General features: G+C 40.1%; 1 protein-coding gene across 1 annotated transcript in view; it reads right to left on the reverse strand.

The window, feature by feature from the left end:
• Positions 1 to 1,917: 1,917 nt before the first annotated feature.
• Positions 1,918 to 21,286, reverse strand: part of klf7b (Kruppel-like factor 7b) — a 66,556-nt gene continuing 47,187 nt past the window's right edge. The window contains exons 3-4 of the mRNA XM_046053801.1: positions 16,879 to 17,002; positions 1,918 to 10,329 (exon numbers count right to left, since the gene is read on the reverse strand). Of these exons, the coding sequence (XP_045909757.1) occupies positions 10,278 to 10,329; positions 16,879 to 17,002 (176 nt within the window). The 3' untranslated portion in view covers positions 1,918 to 10,277. The remainder of the gene's footprint in view (positions 10,330 to 16,878; positions 17,003 to 21,286) is intronic.

The raw sequence follows: 21,286 nt of genomic DNA on the forward strand, positions 1-21,286 counted from the left end.
AGATGGGGGCGTCTCCCCCGCTAGAAGAAGATGCTTACAATTTGAGAGGAAAATAAAAAGGACAAAATACATGTTGTTTGAGTATAATTTTCCTTTAAGTGTTCATAGTTTGCAGAAATATACATTTTCATGTTTAAAACCAGTTTCAAAATTGTCATCTGAAAGATTTCATCATCTGTTGTTTCTTAATATTGTAATATTATAGTAATATAATAACCGTTGCAGAGTTTATGTTTTATATTTTAGTTTTCGTATGGAATTTCATACGCCCTTCTATGCTTCTGATTGGCTAGTAGTCCTTACCTGGGAACTGCACATGTGCAACTCCCAACAAAGATTTTGTACAAGTAAGATGCATCACTCTGTAGCTCGAGCATACAACAAATAGGGTGAAAAGAAGAGCTGCAGCAATGTGCAGTATGAGAAAAATATGGTGTTTTTTTGAAAATTAAACCATGTAAACCTGTTCTGGTACATCCCCTAATTAAGATTTTGAACCTGAAAATGAGCATAACCCCACCTCTTTAATACATTTTTTTAGTTCAAGCTTCTCACTGGGCCACACAAACACTCACATCAACACCTAAGGACAATTTTAGAGACACCAATTAACCTAGCCAGCATGTCTTTGGAGGAAGCCGGAGCACCAGGAGAGAACCCACACAGACACAGGGAGAACATGCAAACTCCACACAGAAAGGCTGGGGTAACCGGGGTTTGAACCCAGAACCTTCTTGCTGTGAGGGGACAGTGTTAACCATGCATCATTACATACATCATTATTTAATACATTAAATATCTTTGGGTTTTAGACTGTTGGCTGTACACAAAAGCAATTCGAACGTGACAGCAAGAAAACGCTGTCAACTTTTGTCAAAGTTGCTTGATGCCCAGCATAGTGAGCAGGAATGATTATAGTAACACATAACTCTGTAACACTGTACATCATTTGAGTAGAACAGATAAGAAAACAATAACAGAAGCTATCCTTTCAAGTTACGTATCCAAATGTGGATCCTGCATCAAGTACAGGTGTGTCTGAGATTTGACCAGGTGAAGTGTATAGGGAGATGACCAAGCATTTACATAGAGAGGTGCCCAATGCAAGAGAGTGTGAAAAATTCCAGGTACCATATTTTTCATTCAAAATGGTGAATTTCACCAAACGGTGACCAGTTTGCAGTTTTAAAGCATATTAGGATTAAGAAAATGTTCAATGACAGAATTGATGGAACAAAATACAAGAGCCATGAAAAGGTTCTACCATTTATTACACATATTACATTCTTAAATAAAAATGCTCCACTTAACAGTTCTTGCATAGATATCTTACAATACCAATTTAGAAAAGAATTATGAAACAGACCAGTAACAAAAATAAATTTTCTTCTTCCTTAATAAAGAACATTACCATACTAACATCATATAATACAAATAATATTTTAAACAGTTTGTACAGCAAAACATTGTAAGTCAAACAAGTGAACGCAAAATAAAAAATAAAAAAAAACTCAACAGAGGTGATGGTGACAGAGGAGAGGAAGTCGGGTGTGGAGGTTTATGGATCGAAGGTTGATATGAAAGGTATCAGATTAACAGAGCCCCTGCAGGACAGGTGAGAGGGGACGTTGTGATGGTAAAAACACACCTGCTATCTGCTTTTTCTCCCACATGTCAAATCATCTCAGGAAATATTATAGCTGTGATCCCTTAAAGGTTATGGTTTGGAGTTCACTACACACACTGGATCAGATAAAGGTGTTAAATTACAGCTTTCAGTAAATGTCGACCCTGGATTGGTCACTTTTCCTAATATGTGGCATGAGGATTGGCACCAAAAATCATTTCTGGGTATCCACCAGATTGTTGTTAGTGTGAGTGGTAATGCTTATTACTTGACGTTTTTTTTAACATGGGTCTTATATCATTCCTGTTGATTATAATAATATGTTACTCACCAGATGCCTTTTCTAGATGGGGACTCCAGTTAATACAGTTTTTACAACAACATTCACTTGGGCAAGCAAGATAACCATCATGCACAACTTGTAAAACTTTTATCAAAACTACTTAAAATTGGCACATGAACCTGGACACATCGAAAGGTGTCTTGTGTCTTCTCCATTGAATCCTAGATCTATGGAAAGCAGCTGATATGTCATAACCAATAGGAATGATGGATGATAGGCCTACTATGAAAACCCGCGCTAGGAAAACAAACTCAACTGAAATTTTAAGCGACAATTTAAGAAACTGGAAACTGGAACCTCTTGCTTTTCATTTTGGCGCCCATGTTAACAGGTTAGAGCAGCCGCACGGTATTTGGTGTCTCGACTGATTGGGCAGTGGAAATCATCTGTTGATACTTATATCAACATCATACCAGCAGTCTAGACTGTCAGCAAGGTACAACAATTAAGTTTGTTGATTTCCTTAAATACGATACTACGATGCACTTTTTTTTGTTTGAAGGAGCTGTGAACCAGAGACTAACAGAACATTTTTGATACCAATCCTTTTTGCACGTACGGAGAGGGGGAACAACTGTCCAAACTACAGGAAGTGTTTCCTAAAATCTAAGTACTCACAGGGAAGGAAAAGCACCTATAACGATGGGTCGACTGAACTAAAACAAACTGACTGACCGAGGACAGTAAGCTGGCAAGGTGGAAATGTTATTGCAGTCTCTCCAAAGAACAGCTCGGAGCTCCCAAGCTCCATAGCGCTGGAGAATACTTCCCAGTACAGCTGGATATCTTAAGACTATGAGCATGTTCGGCCAAAGAGGGCTCTGGTGGTTGTGGTTTTGGTGGAGAGGGTTTGGTGTGGATGAGGTGGAATATACAGACACAAGGAGAGGGGTAAAGATCTGTGAATCTCTTATATACTGACACATCAAGCATGGACAAACACAGTAGTTACAGACAAACACTCCGGGATGCCACTGATGCCAAGAAAGTTTAACCAAGTCACAGCATGACTGAATGTTTGTAAAGTACAACATATTCCCCAAGAATAATAGTGATGAAAAAGGCATTTCACTGGAGGATTAAGTCAATATGTCACTCTGATCTATCGCAAGTGGACCTGCAGTAAGTGGTTCTTGGTGGCAAAGTGCATCCTGGACGTGTGACAAATGTTAAGTGGATATTTGACAGAGTGCTCCAACAGACTATGCTAGCAGTGCGTGCACATGGAGAGTGCAATAGCTAAGTATGATCATGTAGTGCAATGTTTGCGAGAACTAAAGCAGATCTATAGAAACGCTGAAATGTCTGAGACGGTGCCGTCGCCACGTACGGTTAATTTTACACAGAGCTGTCTGTATGTAAGATCTCACACTATTTACAAAAGCTGCCTAAAGTGACAATCCTTCTTCAAGGTGATATGGTGGAAAACTGTGGAAACTGAAGCCTGCTCCCTCAAAGGACTGTGTCCAAACAACTGCCTGTGGTCTAAAGGCTGTTTTGACACTGGGTTTGTTAGTTTGAGTCCAAACCTGAGTTTGTTTGCCTTCCTTCTCCTAACCCTATTGGTCTGCTTTCACTCTTGTTTATTGGTTCTGGGGCCCATTTCACAATTGCAGCCTTCTGTTTCATAAAAGTCAGGTTTCCACAATATTAATGCATGGGTCTCAGGTATGCACTTTGTTTTGATTAGAGGAAATGATCTCACGTTGCAAATCGCAGCTTGGATGTCGCAAATTTGGTGCAATGAGCCCATGATCTGTGGTATGTTTGGTAACTCTTGCCTCACCAAAGTGCAGCTGATACCAAGAAAGTGATGGTGGTGCTCAGTTTGACATGCACAAAGAAAAGATAGAACAATATACGGTCAACAAGGTGCTCAAACGCCAATAAAAAACAAAAGTGAAAAGCAGCAAAGGTACTGTAACTGACTTCTTGAAAAAATCTTTATTCAACCAGCACGACTGAAGCTCTGCTATCTACAGTTTGTCTTGCACAGATTTCAGATGACCTCATGCTGGTGGATTTGGGTGCAGTTTCTTCTTCTGCACTGGAGTTTGGAAAAAAAAACATTTATATTCCCAAGTTTTTAGGCAAACCATTCATAGATTTGAACTAACCTGCCAGTGTGAAAACACCTTCAGTAAATCCCAAAGTTTATTATTCTCCTCTGGATTTCCTCTGAACTCTAACCATTTGATGTATAGGAATGGTAAACTTGTTCAAAGTTTGTGATGTAACATTGGTTTCCACAGTAAACAGTTTAGTATTTCCAAAGACTCCGGCCCACCTTTGACTTAGAAATATCAGTCATGATGGTGGTATTTGCAATGTGCTAAGCAGCTAACTTAATCTAAAGCTTGTTCACTTCTGCTTATGCTGCTAACGCCACTATACAGGGCACCCTATTAAACCATGAGAACATTACTTTACATTTGTGAACAATGAGTCAGGCTCCAGCTGACAGCAGACAAGAGACCGAGAATGTTATGAAGCATGAAGAGTTGGAGCATACCGGTAATTAAGATTTAATGGGATGATCATGTAAGAAAAACAATCCCTCTCCTTCCACCTTCCATCTACTACTCCTTTTCTGCGTCTCTGCCTCTCTACTCTTTCCTCTACATCTACTACATTCACAGCAGTTAACTTGCAAATATGCAAATCTTTGGGCAAAATGTGTAAAGTGTGCATTCAGCATTCCTGCAGCTGATAGTGCATGGACAACTGCTGTGGACAGAGAGGGAGAGATGGGGTGAGGATGGAGGGATGGGGGGCAAGAATGGCACTTTAACTGTGAAGGAAGAGGGAGGGTTGGGGGACACAGAGTGGATTAAATATCTGTAGGGACTTTGCAGATAAATGGTAATTTATTTTATCTGTAATCCATGAGATAAAAAGCAAGTACTGATTTAATGATTTGGATATTCATGTGGGTAAATTATTTTTTAAATCCTTCTTTCATCACAGTTTAGTCTCTTGGACAAATATCTCAAAGGCATTTCTCCATGCTAACGGGATCTTGTTTGTTCTACATCAAATCGGTCCACTGGGTACAGGGAGCTGGAATCGGTCCGGCTCAAGGTCCCTGTTGTTTTTTCTCCAGACCACTCCGTTTCCCTGTGACCCAGAGCTATCTCATTAGCTGAACTGCAGCTAGAGAAGAGGACCCGGGAGTGCTAATGCTAATCAGAGCTGTGGGATGGCAGCTAGCTGGCCTGGAGGAGCCTGAGAGACGACAGGAGACCCAGAGCAACACTGTGACAGAAAACCTGCTTCAACAGGCTGAGAGACATGAAGGAAACGAAATGTGAAATTGTATCTGAAGTGACTTTGAGATCTGTCGGATGTCAAGAGGGATTTTAATTGAAGAACTATGAGTTGTGCTGCATGCTGGCCAGCACTTCAACTTTATATTTTAAAATGTATGCTCTAAAATGGTACATGAAGTCTTCAACAACTCGGTATGTCTATGTAGTTTGGGGAACATCATCCCTAAAAGCCACACAGAAATGTGCTGAAAGGGACACGTTCCTTTTAGAGTGTACTTAAGGCTCATCTTTTACGATGTTTATTCATTTTCACTTTAAAATATGAAATTCTTATAAAGAAGCAGATCAATTTAAACCATTTTTCAATACAAATTTTAAGTCACCATGCAAGAGTTTGATTCCTACTGCAAGGAGACACTGATACCATCATTTTTTCGTAAATTAGGTTGTCTTGTTGTATTGGCAGCTCAGAAGATCAGTCCGTTAATACAAAGTGACAAATGGGGACAAAATGCAAATGAGCTGCTGGTTATGCATCTGACTTCTTTAACTAAGTATAAAATTGTTAAACTACAGGGTTTGTGCTGCAAATGGCACTTTTAAAATCTGATTCCATCCAGATGTTTGGATTATTTGTTATTGTTATTATTTATTTTTGGGCATTTTTAAAAATAATCAGAACAAATACTGATTTTAGGGAAGGAGAAAAAGAAACAGAAAAGATTGAGCCATAAGTTTCCTTCAGAAAACTGTCATTTAAACTAATTTGGCAGGGAGGAGTTGTATTATAGTGAGCTTTAATACAAAGTGCGAGTGTTTGCATCTCTTTGACTCAAGTCCAGCTCCATGACTTGTAGGAATGAATTATTGTATGAACGAATGAAGGGTCTAAACAAAAAGGTAATAAATACATTGTCAGCCATTGCTTGAATTAAAAGCATTTTCATATCTATCAACCAACATTTCTCCCACAGGGTTGCACACATGTTCAGCAGTCAAAAATCTGTTATCAACCGCTTCAATGTCTCACTGCTTTCCTCACAGTATGCCTAATGTGGACACATACATACACACATATACACATTCATACCATCAAAAGCCTCACAAAAGTGCTACGATCCCTATCCCTCTATGATTGTACGTCCTTTATAGGAGGGCTCTTTCTACATCCCATTGCATGTCTCAACATTTTGGCGTGACTTTGAATCATCCAAGCTGAAGAAAACAACCATCAATACAGCTTTTGTAACATAATTCGAACAATGAAATGAAATCAAAAGTGAAACACTGGATTCATCCCAAATGCGGGTTGCTTCACGTCATTTAGCAGAAAGAGAGAGTTTGTAGAGAAAGCTGCCGCTGGATACGGAGGCCTCATATGGAGGCGGTCTCTCGCTGATCTCTCACGACCAGGGAGACTCTGCCCGTGGCTAAAGGGCAGTTCCATGCTGGAGGTTTTTGGTATCGATTGTTCGAAGCTGCACCATAAACCGCCTTGAAGGGGAATGTTCTCACTGTTTCACCTAATGAAGGCTGGCAAGGCCGACTGGCACGATGACTGGGCATGCTGGGATGTGAAATCCCCCGCCAGCTTCAGGAACCCTGCACCCTCACCCAGCTGCACCAGTCAGCAGCAGTGAGTATTAAGACTGTTCGCAAGTGCTACGGGGCATATAGGTGGTGGTGGGCGGATGGAGCAGCAATATCAGTGTTGGTGTTGATGTTAGCGGTATCAGTAATGCCCTCATTGCAAGGCGAGTTTATTTTTTCTGCAACCATTGAGCAAAGGAAGCAGCCACCAGATATGTGCTTGCCCCAGTTTTCACCTCTCATGTATCATTTTTGACATTAGAGATTTAAGTGTTAGTGACAGATAAAAGTCATTGTTTTCATCATACATTAAGAATAGCTTTAAATAACCTGTCGGTGATATAACAAAGATGAAGAGCACAAACCTTGAAGCACTAGTGGCAAAATGACATTCTTTCATTTGTTGATGCTGTTGTACACACTGCCACAAGCTGCCAGAATAGCTGCAGTACTAGCTAGCAAACTAGAAAAATGGTTGTTAGCAAGCTATCTCACAGGCCTTTGGCATTTAAATTTGTTTACTTCTTTATTTTGCTAATTAGTGTGCCAAAGTAAAATTTAGCACAGATCTTCTGCAGATCTTTTACTTTGCTATACTGCCCATGAATGCTCTTGCTGTAATGTTCAATTTAATTGTTGAAGTTAATTCTGTGCAAAATATCACCAACATAAATGCTGTTGTAACCGGATCATAAGAATCTCTCATACAACAACAAAACACAGGAAATAAGAACCTTTAAAATGGGCTTCTTCTAATGCTAATGGAAATAACTTTCCATGTAAAAACTTTGCTCAATAGCTCTACTTGTGGGAGAAAATTTCACAGGGCACCTTGAAGTTTGAAAAGACATTTAGCTTTATCTTATTTATCAAATCAAAAGTGGAGCTGGAATTTCGACTGTTATGGGGACATCAAACATAAAAAACTTTTGAGAAGCTTGAGATCCCAGTTTGTCTAACAACCTGATTTCCGGTTGAAATAGCTGTTTTGCCCAATGTTTCAATCAATTTTCGTCATTTTTCAGGACTTTTCCATGAATGGAAAGCTGATTAAGGACGTTTTTAAGGAATCAGATGAGATCATTATTATGGTTGCTATCTTTATTTGGGGTCAAGAGATGGGGATTCATCTTGAGGACATTCAAATTCACTGTACATGAGCGGCAGCATAGAAGAGTCGCTGAGGACGTGTTTTCAACGATACTGTAAGTTTTGGTAAAAGACTTGCTGCAATTGTTTTACTTCTATTTCTTTTTGATGAAAACAGTAGCTTATATCCTCAACTATAACCAACAATGTAACCTCCCTGTGAAGTAAAAACGCTGATTAAATGAGAGGCAGAAACTGTAGCGAGGGATATGTGGGTGATTGTTGGAACTGAGAACAAGCTGATTTCTCACTTCAAAGGATTTGGAATCGTTTGTTACCTCCAGCCGAGAGCAAAAGATACTCTTCTACTAAACAACAGTTGCTAAATTCCTACTGTGAAAAAAGATCTGGGAGCAGAACATATAAATCCAGGAAGTGTGTGCATTTGTGTGTGTGTGTGTGTGTGTCTGTGTGTGTACATCAGCTGGTGTGTGTATGTGTGTATGCAATAAAGCCTGCCATGCAGTGTTTTGTTTTCCAACTGTTCATTAGTTTAACAATTATTTTGCTAAATCTTATTAGTCTTATCTCGAGAGGAGCCGTGAGCAAAGAAACTGCAGTGTAAGTCTGTGTGTGTTTGTGTGTAGACGGAGTATGTGTGCTTGTTCTGTATACAATGTGTAGAGCGAGACAAAATTGTTTTTGTGTTGTATTTTATCAAGTCTTTTTATGATTTTTTTTCTTTGTGTTCCTTTTTTCGCTGTAGAAAAAAAAAGCACAGATAACATTGGAAAAAAGTCAGTGCAGTCAATGGATACGAAACAGGCAAATCTGACCGGGCTGATGTGACCGTGTCTGTGCGGCGCCACCACACAAAGGTCGGTTGGCGTCTTAAGTCCCTCTTGAATGACCAAAAAGCAGCTCTTCGGCCTCTGTTCATGCTCCGCAGTCCTTCTAGGAACATACGATCTGTGAAAGCACTCCAGGATGACTTTCAGAATCAACAAAAAGCAAAAAAAAAAGAAGACAAAACAGGTTTCCAGTTTTTAGCGAATCCTCCGCCTCATTCTTGTAGAGTTCGAGACCACAGAGGGTCATGCAAGGGTTTTGTTTTTCAGCTGGAGTGAATCGCAGGGCGGAAAGAGCAGCACAAAAAACTGAAGACCTCTCTGCTCTCTGCTTTTATTTCAGGCCAAAAAAATACAAATCCCTTTTCTGAGAGTTGGTATGATTCTGTTTTTTTGTTCATCCACTGGTTGCTTACAGACTGCAGAAGCACAGCCGGTGCACACGGGGATTAAAAGACCAACAATGCTCTCCTTTCTCATCCCACACATTCTGTTGAAGTCATCTTAGATTTTCAGTTTTTTTGTCAAACACAATTCAGTGAGTTTTAAGACATTTTCTCAAAGAGAGAAAAGAACAAAGTATCATTCTTTGTAATAACAACAATAAGAAGAATTATCGTCCTCTAAGTAGAAAAAAAGGGAAGAAAGTGTCGCTGCGCATTTCTGTCAGATGGCCTGCGGAGGCGGCAGGCGTCTCAGTGAACACCCACTGGAGGAGAGCCTGAGAGCTGCAGCAGCACCCGCTGACCGAGGTCCCATGGGTGCACCGAAACACCCAGCGTCCGAGCCCTGGGTTCGATTGTCAGCTATGCTAGAAGTCAATCTGTACAGTCTCTCTCCTGCAGATTTGGCATTGTTGTTTTCTTTACATAGATTACTGAAGCTGACTGCGGCAGATGATGGTTTCTTATGTTCCGTGTATGAGAAACATTAAAAACAATGAAAAAAGTATTTGATTTGAGTATTTGATTTAAAAAGCCGGTAAAGCACTAACAACGGACTATATGAATATTTAAAGTTTCCCCACTGAACTAACTCCTCACCCAAACTGACTTTATGGTCTCAACACATTGAATACAGAGAAAGAAAAAAATCAGCGTAATGTTTCATCAAGCGAGTTAAGTATATGTTGGTTTGGCAGTGTCCAAGCCCCCGGAGCCACATGAGAACAGCCAGGGTTCACCAGGATGATGCATTCAAAGACGGGTGAGTGGAGTGTTCACTATTGCAAATGTGTGAGTGTGTAATTTTAAAGAAAAACAACAATCTAGCTACTCCTTGCTTTCCTCCAATCCCCGTCTCCAATGAGAGGGCCTTCAGTCCTTTTGATCGTTATGGCCCTCTCAGATGGATGCGTTGCCGTGCAGGCGTCATGGCCGCCGACTGGTTTATGGACGGGGTGAATGAGGTGGGCGGTTGGTAGCTCGACTGCCCATCTCTCTCCTCCTCTCTCTCCTCCTCCTCTTTCTCCTCTTGCTTCTTCCCCTCTCCCACTCCTCTTCTTTTTGCCCTCAAATGTGCCTCTTCATGTGCAGGGCCAGGTGGTCTGACCGAGAGAAACACCTGCAGAGAGAAACCGAGAAACCTTGTCAGAAATAATAATCTATCATCCCAAATGTGTATGTACGAAAAAAAAAAACAGTCCTTAAATTTAAAGAGAACTTATAGAAAAGACTTTACATAAAAGTATAGGCTATTTTACAAATGTAAAAGACATGTACAAAGGCACAATTAGTCATGTTTTATAGGATATTGGCACAAAATAACCAGCGCCCCCCAAAATACCCACTGGCTCTGTGTATTTCTTGGGAACTCTCCATAATCTCAGGCCCCTTGAACTTCCCACCAGCTATGTGTATCTGCTGGAAATGCTCCACACTTCCAGCCCTCCTACAATACACATTGGCTCTGTGTTTGCAGGGAATGCGCCGACACTGCTAGGTCAACTGTGATACTCCCTGACTCTGTGTATTTGCTATACTGGCCTGTCCAAAGCCCCCTGAATTATCCATCAGGGTCTCTGGATGAGTTTTTCATCAAAACACAAGTGCACATTGATGCAGTATTTTGAAAGTGGTAGGGACTTCAATATTGATGCTGTCGTACTGCTAAGTAACATGTAAATGCACAGTAGCTAGCATTAGCCACATAAGGCAAGGCAAGGCAAGTTTATTTTTATAGCACATTTCAAGGTAATTCAAAGTGCTTTACATAAAACATAAAAGCAACAGGGAAATATAAAAAAAGTTTAAAAGCAACATAGGGAAATTGAAAAAATACACATTAAAAAATAATAGAAGTTACAGTGCAGTGTAAAATATTTAATTAAAAGCAATGTTAAAAAGCTAAAAACAAAGAAAAAGAAAACAATACAGTAAATGTTACAGTGCAGTGTAAGTTATCAATCTACTAGTTAAAGGCAGTGGTAAAAAAATAAAATAAATAAATAAATAAATAAAAATCTTAAATATTTAAGATACATAAGCTAACTAGCTAATGTTTTTTTGAAGACACCAAACAAACAGCGTCTCACAAACACTAATATCTAATATGGGTTTAAAGAGCAATTAAACTCAATGGATAAAGTTTTAGTTTTATGCATGCTAACTTGCTAGCCTCTAATGCTAACTCGACCAGGGTGACTTCACCTCACCTAAGTCAGTTTGTGCTGTGTATAATTAAATTCAAAATTCTGATATTGCCCCTCAAAAATGACCTCTGAGGTTATCTGACAAGTGGTTATATGTCAAATTCCAAAAGATACATGCTTAAAAAATAATTTCTAGGGCTGCCATAGATGTTTTTATAGTCATATAACTGAATAAGTAGGCTATTGCATAATGGAAAAGGTAGCCCAAGACTATTATCTCAGCATAAAGCTAAACAGAGAGACTGGCAGAATAAGACAGAGCTCATGGCTTAACACACATTTAGGAATGAGGAGAACTACAGATATTTTCAAGCAATTAATTTTACAGTGAAGTTCAGTAGTCTTACTATATCACACCAGTGAATTCAGGCTCAGTGATCTTCTAAATACGACTCAAACATGACCATAAATCACAGCTAGACCTCCACAGCTCTGCAGTCAGTCCTCAAGCTCTGTGTAGAATACTATAGTAGAAACTAATAAGATATGCATCGTGAACATGAACACTAATGCAGACATGCTGGCAGTACTTTCTGATGCTGGGCCATTTAACTCAGCAGTGACTACACCTGGTGTGAGAGGGACATAAAATCAGATGCCAGTGATGTATAATATAAGAATGTCAAGAGTGTTTTAATTTTATTACACCATTGTGAGGACATTAAAGCGGAACATCCACAATAAAATGAATCACAAATGATATGACTAAAGGAGAGGCAAACAAAATGTGGGCGAGAATAAAATCAGAAATTAAAAATTCAATTTGCCAGAGGCTTTATTCATTATTAATTAGTCAAGGCTATTCTATGTGTGTGTATGTGAGAGTGTGAGTTTAGGCCGACTGTTGTTCTATCCAGATACAAGCAGACAGAGCTGAACACTCAAAAGTACAATAGAAAGTTTGCTATGCTGCAGCAGAATTTGCTGTCTCGCAGATGCTTCTGCTGTGATTCATTCTCTTAATGTCAGTCTTCCGATCCTGCAGGAAACCTCATTCTAAGCACAGTAATCAGGGTGCAACTTTGCATTCAGTCAGGCAAACTGCAAAGAACCAAGCTTCATGAGAACTCCAGCTGCCTGCAAGTGAATAAAATGTCAAACTAAAGTCCTGTGCATAAAGCTGTGAGAGCTGCAGTATGTGCTGATGTTTTCTCTATATTTTGAAGTTCAGTTTTGTACAAATCACAAATCAGCCAAGCTGTTAACAGCCCACCTCCGCCTCCTCCTGATGATGGTTTAAGTAAAATTGAATACTTAAACCACCAAGTATGCCTCTACCATAATATTAATAATTAATAATTTTTTCAGCTGCAGAAAACACAAAGTGTGGACTAAACCCCCTTTGACATATTTAAGCATTACTGTGAATATGGTGTGAGTGTACAGTTGAACTTTGTTCTCATTTATGTTGTATGTGGTCTAGTGTTTTAGCTGGCCACGTGGTACCTACTGTACACCTTCACCAAACTGTGGGTGTGTCTGTATGTGTGGCTGGACAGATGGCCATGCCAGTTACTGTGTCACTGTTGGGGCGCAGAGCAGCCAGACCAGCTGGCCGACCCCCTCCTCCTTCCCATGCTCCCCTTCTCCTCCTCTAAACTCTCCCTTTTCCTCCTTACTTCTTTTTGTCCTCCTCCTCATCACTCCTCCTCCTTCCAGTTCCATGGAAACATCAGGAGGTCCCCGCTTGATTAGGCAGGATTAATGACAGACTGCCGTGTGTGTGTGTTTCCCCAGGAGAAATTGTGTCAGATTGAACATTTCATCTAATGTTAACCTCTCCATGGCTGCCACTTTTTGCCATTCTCATGGTAATATTTGGTGGGCTCCACCCACCACATATGTGTGTCTGTGTGTGTGTACTACTGTAAAGACTGAGGTGCATCTTGGCTATGTTAAGCATTTTTCCACCCACCTTGTAATTTGAGCTTAAAAACGCCTAAAGGGAAACACTGGACATGTAAAAAACAAGACTAAAGGTGCTTTGAGACAGCGAGCAGTTGCAGCATGGCAATTTTAATGTTCTGTATTTTAAATTGGCCTCTGATCCTACCGGTCTGTACACTGCTGCTATACATCTACTGTAATCTCATAACGCAGCTAAATAGAGCATAAATGACATAAATGTTGTTTATTGTCCCAGACTGGATAATCAAACTTAGCTGATTTGGCTCCAATACTCTTCATTGTCTGTTCTCTGCTAATGAAGAGACGTTTAATTCAGGGAACTCAGATATCTATACAATTAGCGCCTGCCCTGCAATAACACTACCAAAATGCTAGCTGGCGGTCGGGTTTCTATGTTCCACTGTGGAGTTTCTTGTTCTTTGTTGGTCTAGGCTACTACAAATCATGTTGGAGTTGGAGCTGATCAATGTTGAACAGCTGTTACTTTTAGTTAAATTACTAAAACGCAGAAAGGTAAGAGGGTGTTGGAGGAGATGGTATGTACGACCCTTGAACCGGTTGAGGCAGAGGAAGGACAAGCTGGAAATGTGTAGGAGGGAACGCGATGCTACCAAGCCGACCATAGGGCTACAGCATAGGCTAAGTAAATAAGTAAAGCTTGTAAAGCACAATATATAGGCAATAAACATTAAGGATTGTGTTAAAATAGATAAGCATGCAGGCTTTGAAGCAGGCAGATCCTGAGTTGTGACACAGCTCGTGTGTGTTTCATTGTATATTCAAGCGTGACGTTACGTCTTTAAATTTTCAAGTGTGTCAGTATGACTTTGCATCTAAACGTCTTTGTGTTCTGTATGCATGCGTGTGTTGTGTCTCTAGATACTGTGTTTGTACGTGTGTGTGTGTGTGTGTGCCAAAAAGGAGCTAATACAGTCCCAGCTCTCAGCCAGGATTAGAAGCTTCCAGCAGGTTTCTGGAGGGTTTTATGTCTAAAACCCAAACGAGAGGGAACCCACAACAGCCAATTACACTGTCTCTAGGGCAAAAGTGTGTGTGTGTTGCTCATCAGTAGGGTTGTGCAGGCACACACACACACACATACAGAGATAGTGTATGTTAAAGTGGAGCTGGCATCTGGTGCCACTCAATTAGCTGCGACCAGCCTGCCAATAGCCAGAATCCATTTAACTGCCAGCACAGGGGCATGAGTAAGCAGACACACACACAAACACACATGCGACCACACACTCTGAGATGTATGTGACTTCCCTGGCGTTCGTCCACCAGGATATTTAGTTTGCTTTTATTTTGAAAAACACATCCTGTCATCTTCTTCTTCTTCTTCTTCTTTTGTTTCTACTAAAGTTAAACTGTGTTAGACATTTCTTAGTGAAAATAGCTAATTGAAGCAGGATCAGTGAGTAAAGTCTTCCAGCATTTGCCAGAAACAAAATAATCTTTGTCTTACATGCATTCCTGTGGCTACCACATAATGTGAATCCATTAGGAACTAACTTAATTTCAGATAATAACATTCCTTATCATTAAATAGACTAAACTATAAGCCACAGTCTTGAACCTTTATCATCCAGGGGTTAAGATAAGAAGTCACCTGAGCTCCTCCTGTACACAGCTGCTGAAGGAGGAAACTATCTTTGAGAAAATTATCACGTCTTTTCTTAACTTTTTTCCTCTATGGGTTTATTTAAGGAATTTTATTTTCTTGTGCACAAGAAAAGAGATGTGGAATGTGTTTTTTTTACTACACTGTCTGTGAATGCTACATGAGATGCATGTAGAGCGAGCCTGAATGAAAACATTTAGTTTTGTTCTGTTCCAACTGCATACTGTTTTGGATGCATTACCAAGCTATGTACAGAGGCACATTTTTATAGAGAAAGAAATTTGTTATACTGTAATACTGTAGCTCCAACCACTTCCATCATTTGTTGATTTACAGGAGATGCATGAAAGAGTTATGCTAATAGTAATCTGCTTATTTGCTGTCTTACCAGATATCAGTTTGATTTTCTATTACTTCAATATCGAGTTAGCTCTGTAAGGTATTTAGCCTAGATTAGCATAAAGTCTTTCAGCAAGAGGAAACTGCTAGCTTAGCTCGGTCAAAGATGCCTAAGTCATTTTTGTTGTAGGTATTTCACACACCTAAAAATAGAAAATGAACCCTAGATGACGAGGACAACCTATGAAAATTTTGGGCAGCTGGGAAACCTCTTTTCTCTTTTCACAGAGGCTAGCAATTTTCCCCTACTTAGTCTTTGTCACATACTGGCACAGGGAATATGACAAAGAGTGAGTCCACGCAAGAACAAGTATAATATATCAAACTAAAGTTAACACAAGTCAACAATGAGATGTGGAAATCAGCAAGATCAACAATGTAAGCAAAGCATGGATGTGTGGCATATGCTGTATAGGTGCTGCAGTGCACACAGTGTGGATGTAAGCACGGGCGTCCCGCTGTATAAAGGAAGACGGACTGAACACATGAGCCAGCTTTTAAAGCCAAGAGTACCAGGTGAACTCAATCAGTTGATGACTCTCCCAAGTCACCCAATTGCCCGCTGAGGTTTGCCAGGACAACCTCCAAGACAGTGGGAGGGGCGTCACATCTTTGTGCTAAGCTAGGCTAAACACTTCTTGGAAAAATTCATTTCAATCTTCCCATCTAACTTGCAATAATAACATTAGCAATCCCATTTCCCACGATGACCATTGTTGTTCAGTAGCTGCAGCTACTAGACAAAACGAAGATTTTTTAATGGGTTTAGAGTAGAACTCTGTATTGGCTAGTTTGCTTGCAAACAACTTAGAGTCGACTTCGCAGTCGCTGCACGGAGAGAGATGAAACTGGGTCAGACGGCAAATATGCAAATCTCCCAAAAGTTGGAGTATTTATTTAATAGTTGTCACTATAAAACTAGTGCTAGTATAAATTTAAATAATTTGTCCATGAATATTGAGCAAACTCTCAAGTTCCAGCTTCTCAAATTTACCGCTTTAACTTGATCTTTTAATTTGACCGAGTATCTTTATGTTTTGGACTGTTGGTTGTACAAAACAAACCTCTTGAGGATGTCACCTTGGGCTGTAGGAAAATGTGACGGATAACATTCACTGCAGACATTTTGACTTGCCATTGTAGAGAAGGCGTTATTATGTGTTACTAATAACATTAATGATAGCTCCATTCTATTGAAGTGTCCAGTAAACCATGACAGTGTGACAGTGAGCCAGCATGAACAATGCCAGAACCCTGAAACTGAAGCAGCTAAACAGATTTCAGCCATCCATTTTATTATTTACACCTGTGTTTTTATACTGTGATGTGTCAATGAAAATAGTTAGTTTTATATGTTGAAAAAATGCCCAAATACACTGGCTGACCTGAATCCTATCTGGGTGTCCTGTAAGAAGATACAAGAAGATAACCCAGTTGGATTTTGGAGTTCTCCTTGTTCGGAAACGCAGGTTAAACTAAATTCCTTGACAGATTCCTTGCGTGAAATGGATACCTGTGTGTTTGTTTTTACCTGTCGCAGTGGTTGCACTTGAATGGCTTTGCTCCGGTGTGTTTGCGGTAGTGTCGCGTCAACTCATCACTGCGGGCAAAACGCCAATCACAGCCCTCCCATGAGCACTTATAGGGCTTCTCACCTGAGAGAGAAAAAGAGAGAGAAAGAGGACAAAGTGTCACATTTTATTCTAAATTCTACATCTAATTTCACACGTCTAAACTCCAGCTGTTCACTAATATACAGGTCCCCCCCCCCACACACACACACCCTCATACACAGCCCAGGGGCCAGGCAGGCAGGCCAGTTTTAACACAACAGCCATTTCAATGAGCCAATACACTCAATTAGCTTTAAATGAAGTCTTTCAGCGCTGCATCATGTTAATTCATAAACCCAAATTCACCCTGAAATGCCCCCCCCCCCCCCCCCACACACACACACACACACCCTGAGGTGGTGGGATCTGAAATGTAAATTAAGTTTCATCCCCCACTTCACCAGATGGGAGAAGAGATAGTCTATTGTTCTCAGCCTGTAGTTATCTCTCCATAGAAAGCCTTCCAGCTGTGTGTGTGTGTGTGCGCGTGTGTCCTTTGGCTAGAGATGTGTGTGTCTGTGTAGTATGTAGGAGCAGACTGTCTTCAGATGGGACGTGATGATGTCTGACTGTGTAAATGCCTGTATGAAGAGTGTGCTTCTCTGTGTGGGTGCAAGTGTATATGTCCGGCCAGCAGGGAAATATGGCCTTCCACCAAACTCATACACCACTTTAAATTGATACTTGGCCTAATTCTGCAACAGGTTTTTTAATATGTTATAGTTTGGTCACTTGGGTACTTCTATAGCTATATAGATCTATAGCACATTCCTGGATTATCTGGACCACTTTGATTTTGTTTTGCACGCACTGCAACTGTACTTCTGTGTTCCTGTTCTGCGTCTAAGGCAGACTTAACTTTTAATTTTTCAAAGAATTCAACCCTACACAATCACAGGAAACCTTGGGGGGTTTCGTTTCTGGCATGACATTGTTTGTGCGTATAGTTAGTGTGGTACTTTTTACTTTGGGTATATCACTTTGTTCATTTTGGTTCAAAACCTGAAGGAGTGAGAGGGATTCTGGGTTTTTAAAAAAGGTCTGCGGGGGATTACGTCATTTACGTAACAAAGTAATCTATCAGCAATATACACATATTTGTTGGCCAAAAGTCATGTCGTGATGGATGATGTTACATTGCTTGACGGCAAAGGTTGAGCCAAGTTTGGCATTTTTGCTGCCGACCCTCTGAATCAAGACTCTTTTATTTAAATAATAAGAGAGGGGGTAGTTTTTGACACTGCTCAAACATCAACCAAACCATTTAATTCATTTAATTTAAAATAATGATAAAGACATAACACTTAAAAACACAGGCCTTCCTCCACTGCACACACTGACCCATAGTGTGTGTGACTCTGTGTGTTTTTGTGAGTGTGAACTGGGGGGTGGTAACTATAATTGGGGTCTTAATGACTCCTAATGGGGAGTAATACAGCAGCTTACAGTCAGTTAGCCAGATGTCCCAGCAGCCCCTCCACTTCCATCACAGCACACACTAATCTTCTTAAGGAGACAAATAAAAGCACATCAATCCAAAACAAAATGGAACTAATGTGAAACTGAAACATTTCACAATGTGGTGGAAACGCAATTGGATGCAATTGAAAAGGAGGTGTTCACAAGTATGTCAGTTTTTATTGGGATTTTGAATTTGCACATTCAAATGACAGAAAGAAAATACAAATGAACCCTACAGAGAAAAATGAACCCTGACAAAGAAACCAATTCACAGGTCTAAGCTGGTTCCAGACCTGCATTGCTACACACATCTTGTGTCTTTCAGTGATTCAAATAGGACCTGAGTAGGGCTCACTATGTCCGTTTCCCTGGTTGGAAAAACAGCCGAGACAATCATGATGACTTAACAGACAATGTAGTCTGCATCTTCCTGAAGCCAGAAAAATCATGACAAAATTGGATAAGATTGAGAGAAACATTAATTGCTCCCAGAAAACGCTACCGCAGCTTCTGTGTCGACTGAAATTATGTTGGTGCGACAGTTACATCATGTCCTTCTGAGTGGTTAGGAAAATTAAAACCCTTCCTAAACAGAAAACAGCAAAAATGGACATGATAATGACAAATAATGACGTGAAAACAAAATGGCAATTCAGTTTGATTATCAGGCCAGCACTAAATGCCACTTCAGGGGGAAAGCAATGAATTTAAATTGTCATCCAGAGTAGCAGAGGAGAAACTGCTGCTTATCACACACTTTGAAATCTGAATATATATTCAACGCAGACCTATCTATAGATGCAGCATCCCATTTTGCTTTTCGTGTACCTTTTTTATTTTTTGGCCTGTTTCCCTGCAAGTCCCCAACCATACCACACGACAGGAGTACTAAATGTGAGGTAGCTTTTCTGAACTTTAATTTCCTTAATTCAATCATCAATCTTCAATCATCATGCCGGAATAACAGAAGCTGTACACCTTCACGAGGATGAGTATCTAAGGTGCAGAGCAGCTCTGAGAGCAAGGTGATGCAACGACAAGTAAAAGATGATGTGCTACAGGAACATCCTACTGTGAATGATGTCCTCTTCCCCTTCATTTCCCCTCAGTTCCTGTGTCTCTTTGATCAGAGTTGTCTTTCATCCACAGCACAACGTGACTGCAGGGTGACGCAGTTGTTCTCGGACTAAATTAATTCCCAATCATGAGCTGTGCCCTTCTAGATTTTGCATATTCAAATTCTCCAGTCAAATTTTGTTCAGTCGGTTGCTGATTCCCACAACTGGGATCTGGGTTTTGTTGCTGTCTCACCAGGGCAGGCTGTCCTCTGCCAACTTGTCTACAGTTTCTGATTTGTTAAGGGACAAGACCAGAGTTTGAACATCTTCAAGCTAGCCTTATGCACTGGCTTTTGGATTTTCCATAGAGGGTTGTTCTCATTGGTCCTTTTGAAACATGCTCTTGGGGGTTTTCGGTCCATATTGACGTTAAATGTGTAACTACAACTGTACTAAATGTTAAAGTTGAGCACCTAATCATTTTACATGAAAGACAAAAAGAACAATAATTTTGTTATGATCAACAACAGCACATGCTGCAACGCCACCAATTTTACAAATCAAAGTCTGTTTACAGGTCTACTTCCTATGTAACAAAAGGTGTATAAAACCTTTTTGATCTAGAGTATCAGTTACTGAAGATAAGCTTTGTTACATCAACATCAATACTTAAAAAGAAATAAGGTCCATCATGAGTCCGACAATGTTTTAGAAGTACAATGCTGAATGTGTGAAGTACTCAGATGCTGGCATGCTGTCAAAGCCTCATCATAGATTGTGAAAGCCTAATGGGTTGTTACAAAGGGTTGTGAGCTTGACTGCCAATTAGGTGCATTAGCTGCAGTAATGAAGTCTTTGTATCAGCCCATGATATTCATGCAAGATATCTTGATCCATATGGCCACAAGGTTTGGATACAAGTCAGATGAGATTTCTCTGCAGGGCAGCCGGTCATTCAGGAAGTCCTTCTTATGGAGTTACAGCTCCTTCACATTAAGAGGAACCAACTTAGGTGGTTCAAACAGTGAGGCTGCCTCCCTTTGGAGGAGAAGGACAGACTTGGTAGAAACCCTCAGAACAAGCCGTAGAGACTTTATCTAGCAGCATGTGTCTGATCCCCCGGGTAGAGATTGACGAACCTGCTGGAGAAAGTGTATGAGCAGCTGCAGTACATATAATATTGTCCATGAGCAGGACAAATGGCTTGAACACGGATGGATGGACAGTCAATCGAGTCCAATTGACACTGGACTTTTAAACCCAATATCAATACTTACTTAATAACTGAAACCTGTTCTTTTTTCACACAAAGACAGATATGCTTGAGCAAGAATATTTTACAGTTAAACTATAAACTTTACTGTTGATCACAATAACAATGATAATATATAAATTGCTGTCACTAAAACATTTATTGCTGCAGTTTACTGCTGTGCAGTTTGCTTTTACAGCTGCACACATACACACTGATGCCAGTATCACTATGATAAGTCAATGTTGACTGATAATATCGCCCTGCTGGTCAAGATTACAGATGTTGTTGTTATTTTTTATTCTTTTATTTTCTAATTCACCTCAACTATGTTATATATAAATAAAGCTGGAAAGACCAAGACAGTCTCAATCAGTGCAAGAATTATCCCAGTTACATTTCTTTTGTTCCAAAAGAGATGAGCTACCCATACAGTATTTACCCTACTTTGTACAACAGGACGTTATCTACGTTTGTAAAGGGCTACAATCCTCTTGTACAGCTGTGAAAAATGTGAGTGATTCTACAACAGATTACTTGTAGTTCTCTAAAGAA

Source organism: Micropterus dolomieu, linkage group LG07 (genome assembly GCF_021292245.1).
Source record: "Micropterus dolomieu isolate WLL.071019.BEF.003 ecotype Adirondacks linkage group LG07, ASM2129224v1, whole genome shotgun sequence".
Classification (NCBI taxonomy): Eukaryota; Metazoa; Chordata; class Actinopteri; order Centrarchiformes; family Centrarchidae; genus Micropterus; species Micropterus dolomieu.